Below are 4,963 nucleotides of genomic sequence, written 5' to 3' on the forward strand. Positions count from 1 at the left end.
CCTAATGTCTCAATCTTCCTACTACAGAGAGAGAAGATCTCATTGGTGAATTTATGCTTTAACTTTGGTTTTCCTCTGGATGAGGTGGGAGCTAGAGATTTCAGGCTCTGCTGGACCCCTGACTGGTGCTGAGCAGACTCCTCAGTGTGTGCCTGTCACAGATCACTCTCCACTGGCTTCCTGCAGTCTCCTAGCAGTTCCCTGTCTGCAGAGCACTGGGAAGATCATCACCACTCCCTGAGCAGGCAGGCCCCTGCTCCAACCCGCAGGCCACCTGGCTCCCAGGTTCCCATAAAGCTTTAAAAGAAGCCAGACATTTCACAAGTGAAAGCATGAGGTGTTTATTTGCACTGCAGACATATTAACTGCGCTGAAAGCCAGCCATGCACCCTCCGCTGCCCAGCTAAGGTGGGTCTGTGTGAGGAACAGCTGACAGTGATAAATGTCAGGAAAAGAGCACAACGTCCGTCCGTGGGCCAGTGCTTTCCCAGAAAGGGCTGATTTTAACTCACAGTCCACTTCCTTCAGCTGGGCTCCAAAAGCTGCTGTTGCTGCAAATCACATTATTGAATTGAAATGTTCGAGCTGTTTGTAGTGGGTAACACTGAGATCAAAAACGAAAATACCCTTGGGAGCCTCTGCTCATCTTAAAAGCAGAGATCTGTTAGCCCTGGTGATTACAGATCTTGCCATCACATCCTGCCTTCACAAGCCTTCATGCCAGTGCTGCTTCTCTTTTTATTTGCATTTCTAAATTTTACAAGTCATATCTAATGGCCTCTCAAGGCTGGATGCAAGATGCAAGCACCCACCTGAAGATTTGCAAACTCTCTTGGCATTTTCCTGCTGAAAGCAAGAGTTCAGACTACTGCAGTCATTCACCTTCTAAAATAAAACCCCAACCAATAGCCTCCAAAAACTTTAAAATGCCCATTTGTTAGTTTTGATATGTGCTCTTCCAAAAGAGAGGGAGTAATGCCAAAAATGTCTTTTTCTTCTGCAAAGGAGGTGGGCAGTAGAGGATCCCACAGATCCTGAAACAGCTCAGTCAACCAGGAACTGGCACAGCTTAGTAATGTACTTAAAAGCTGATTTTTAAATTAATATTTCCATTTCCAAAGCTCTTCCTCCATTGCAGAAATTTGCTCTCTCAGCTGCTCTGCAATGCAGGACCTCTCTTTAGGTAAAAGAGGGAATGCTGTCTCAAACCCACAGTGCAGTAGAGCAGATGCAGTGGAGGGACAAGGTGTCATTCCCTCCCATCCCTCAGTCACAGAGGAGCTGGGAAGCAAGGGGATGTTCACCAGCTCAGACTGCTGCATGAGAGGCTGGAGGGAAATACTTTGGACTGGAGCAAACGCGATCATCTCCTTCCATCTCCAGGCGTGCTGTAGGCAAAATGGTTGGGTTGAGTAGTTTTGGTTTTGAAATCTGGTCCCAGTTTTCTCTCCGATGCTGACAGTCCTGCCTGTCCCTTGTGTGCACAGAGCCCGTGATGCTGCTGTCACCATCTCTGCAAAGCAGGTGTCAGGGTGCGGGGCTGCCCATGGAGGGGCCAAGCACAAGCTGATGTGGCAGAAGCAGGGGTGTCAGGTACCTCAGAGCTCATTAGAAGCCTCTTCCTTACAAATAATGTCATTCCTCCTCTTCTCAGCTGCCTGGCAAGAGGTTTTGCTCCAGAAGGGTGGCCTCAGACACTGTCTGGCGCTTTGGCGGATGGTCCTCACTCGTGACCTCCAGTCTTTGCTGGTAATCACATAGAGCAGGGGGTTGAGGGCACTGTTGAGGCTGGCCAGGCCCCGAGTCACCTGGTAGGAAATGTAGATGTCCTTTGAAGCCTGTGTGCAGTACTCTTGTGGCCGCCAGCGAAAAAACAAGTTGAGGTTTCTGAAGATGTGGTAGGGGAGGAAGCAGATGGAAAAGAGAACCATGACGAGGATCACCAGTCCGATGCTTCTCCTCCTGAGGCTGGGCTCCACGCTGTCATTCCTGCAGAGCACGAACACCACGCGGCAGTAGCACCCGATGATGATGAGGAACGGGATGACAAACCCAGTCACGGTGACAGCAAAGGTGTAGGGCAAGTAAACATCCAGGTGCTCCTGTCCTGTCGTGTCATGGCACTGCGTCCTCTTGTCATCTGCCTTGCTGAAGGCAAGGTCAGGAGCGATCTGCGCAATGACCCACACCCAGACGGTCGCGCTGAGCCACGCGGAAGAGGCCGCACCCCGGCACCTGCCCCGCGCCTGCAGCGGGTGCACGATGCCCAGGTAGCGGTGGATGCTGATGCAGGTGAGGAAGCCGATGCTGGCGTAGAGGTTGAGGTGGAAGAGGCTGCGGGTGAGGCGGCACCAGGGCTGCCCGAAGATCCACACCCTGCCTTGCAGGTAGTAGCTGACGAGGAAGGGCAGTGTGCTGACGTAGAGCAGGTCAGCCAGCCCCAGGTTGCCCACCAGCAGGCTGAGGGGCTGGCGGGCACCCTCGCGGGGCCCTGTGCAGAGGTGCCACAGCCCCAGCCCGTTCCCCAGCAGCCCCAGGGGGATCACGGTCAGGTACACGGCGGGCAGGAAGCGCTGGGCGAAGGCGGAATCCACGGGGCAAGGAGCCCGAGTGCCATTGCCGGGCCACGTGGAGAGAGCGTCCGCAGCCATGGGGCGCTGCGGCAGCCCTGCCAGGGTGGCAGCTGGTGGCAGAGCTCGGAGGCACCGGTGCCCGCGGCAGCAGCGTGTCCTCTGGCACAGGCTGCGGCTCCCCTCACCTCTCCTCTCCTGCTGAGCCCGGCCCGGGACTTCGGGGTGCCGGACTTTACCCGGGACACGGGGAGGATGTGCCGACAGCAGCCTCAGCGGAGCGGCTTCCGCCACTCCCCCGGCGCCTCCCCCCAGCCCACTCGGAGCCGGGCGCCAGGGTCACGCAGCCCCCTGGCTATTTTGGGTGCTGGGAGTGCCTGGAGGGAGCAGGAGGCACGGTGGCGGCAGAGAGATGCCTGAAGAGGGGAGCCAAAGCTTTCAGCCTGTTTCTTTTCTGTCCCACTCGCGGTCAGGAGAAACCTCTCGGTTTTCCACACCGGGGGCTGGAAGCCTGCACCCCATGAGCCGCCCTCACTGCCATTCCTGACAGCGTTTTCCCTGGCTGCAACGCTCAGAAAGACCGGGAGCAGAGGTACGGAGGACACTGGCAGGGTTCCGTGGGGCTCATGCTGCCATCGCCGGTGCCGCAGGCAGTGCCCGCAGGCAGAGATGTTCCAGGCTGTCTGCCCCCCGCACAGGCAGAGTGAGCCCTGCTCAAGAGCTGCCCCCTCCCTACAGCTGCTCCTGCTGCCTACTTCTATCTCCCTCCGCAAGCACAGAAACCCTTTCCCCGTTCCTCCTTCGAGCGGTGCAGACCCGTGCAGGGAAAACGTGAGATGGGCTGTGCCCTTCCTTTCCTGTCACAGCGACCGTGAGGCAGGAGACACCCAGATACCGGGGCAAGAGCTAAAACACCCAGATACCGGGGCAAGAGCTAAAACACCCAGATACCGGGGCAAGAGCTAAAACACCCAGATACTGGGGCAAGAGGCAAAACCAGCGACCCCAAAGCAGACCCCGAGGAAGGGCAGCCCGATTGCATTGCTGAGCAGCTGCTGCCGCATAAACGGGGCCAGAAGTCACTCGGATTTGCAGGCGCGGAAGTTAACGGAGAAGCAATCAGCAGGGAGAGAGGTTTACCCTGTTAAGCCATTTCCCAAAGGAAAACTACCTTGGGTGAAAGGCTAGGCTCTGGAAAGACCATGTCCGCTTGCTTTCCGGGAATTGAATCCGGGCAGGGAATGGGAGGAGGCTGGTATCATTAGCTAGTGGGGAGGAGGAGGAGGGAGGGTGAGTCCTGCCCAGCCATCCCTCCTCGGGAGCAGCTGAACATCGCTGGACCACGCTCGGGCACGGCAGCTTGGGAACACGGTGGGGAAGCCCAAGACGCAGTTGGGGTGGGGGTTAGCTGCGTGTTGAGTGCCAGTGTGTTTGTTGACTTCAGAAAGCAGTTGCTGGAGCAGATAAGAGGTGGGAAACGTTGTGTGTTATTTCCTGCCTCTGTAATAGAATCTCACCGCTAAGGGTGTGCCGCCGAAAAGATGAAGAGTGGAAGCTGTTTCCTTGTAGTGAAGATATGGCTTTTCTGCGGTTTGCAGAGGCTCTGGTGGGTCTGTGCCCCTGGAGTTACAGCAGCAGAGGGGGTCCATGGGGGTGCACCCCTCAGGGAAGTGACCCCATCCTGCCCTGCTCCTGCCCCCTTTGCCTCTGTGCACTTCAGCTGTTCCTGCAGCCTGGGCTTGGGGTGGTACTTGCAGAGCAACTTTACAGAGGTGTGGAAAGACAGCGAGAGGAGAGGAACAAACTGGGAGCAGTTCCCTTTGTCCCAGAGTATCAACCGTTGGGGAAACTGAGGCAGAGACAGCAGCTGGCTGGGAGGGCTTCTGTGATCATGGGAAGGGTCATGAGCTGCTCTCAGCAATGAACGCAAAGCTTTCTCTGTCCCGAGAATGAAAGCTTGGAGCTGGTGCCTCCTGCCATGGGAAGAGAGGAGCAGGGCAGAGCATGGGGAGCACTGCCCATGAATGGCTGGAGCCCCATGCCCTCCACATCTCCTGTTCCCTGGACCCCTTGGAGGCACAATCGCAGAGCTTTTCTCTTGTGCCTGACTCCTGTGTGTTTTGACCCTGGTTTCACTCACAGTACAGGTGCTACTGCCAGCTCTGCCCAAACATCCTGCATGAGGATGCTCCCCTCTGGCTTCTGGCTCTGGCAGGCAACAGCAGTGCTGATGTCAGGATGAGAACCAAGGGCCAAGACAGCTCCTGCAAACACATAACCTGAACATGTGTTTCCAGGAGAAATTAAAAACCCATTTAATCTACTTGATTTTTTTTCGGTTGAGCACTACATTCCTGTGCTCCATTTCTGAAAATGTTTCACTTTAACAAGGG

At 55.9% G+C, this 4,963-nt stretch overlaps 1 protein-coding gene across 1 annotated transcript; it reads right to left on the minus strand.

Annotated features, from left to right (window-relative positions):
- Positions 1-345: 345 nt before the first annotated feature.
- On the minus strand, positions 346-2,677 carry LOC128815887 (P2Y purinoceptor 1-like). Its single transcript, XM_053992993.1, has one exon. It carries the CDS (start codon positions 2,649-2,651, stop codon positions 1,599-1,601), a length of 1,053 nt encoding a protein of 350 aa, XP_053848968.1. The 5' UTR covers positions 2,652-2,677; the 3' UTR covers positions 346-1,598.
- Positions 2,678-4,963: the final 2,286 nt, after the last annotated feature.

The sequence above is a fragment of the Vidua macroura genome, chromosome 17, assembly GCF_024509145.1.
Source record: "Vidua macroura isolate BioBank_ID:100142 chromosome 17, ASM2450914v1, whole genome shotgun sequence".
NCBI classification, from domain to species: domain Eukaryota; kingdom Metazoa; phylum Chordata; class Aves; order Passeriformes; family Viduidae; genus Vidua; species Vidua macroura.

Bases quoted from the DNA above. Each gene is read 5' to 3' on its own strand.
- LOC128815887 (XM_053992993.1), bottom strand. From the start codon at position 2,651: ATGGCTGCGGACGCTCTCTCCACGTGGCCCGGCAATGGCACTCGGGCT.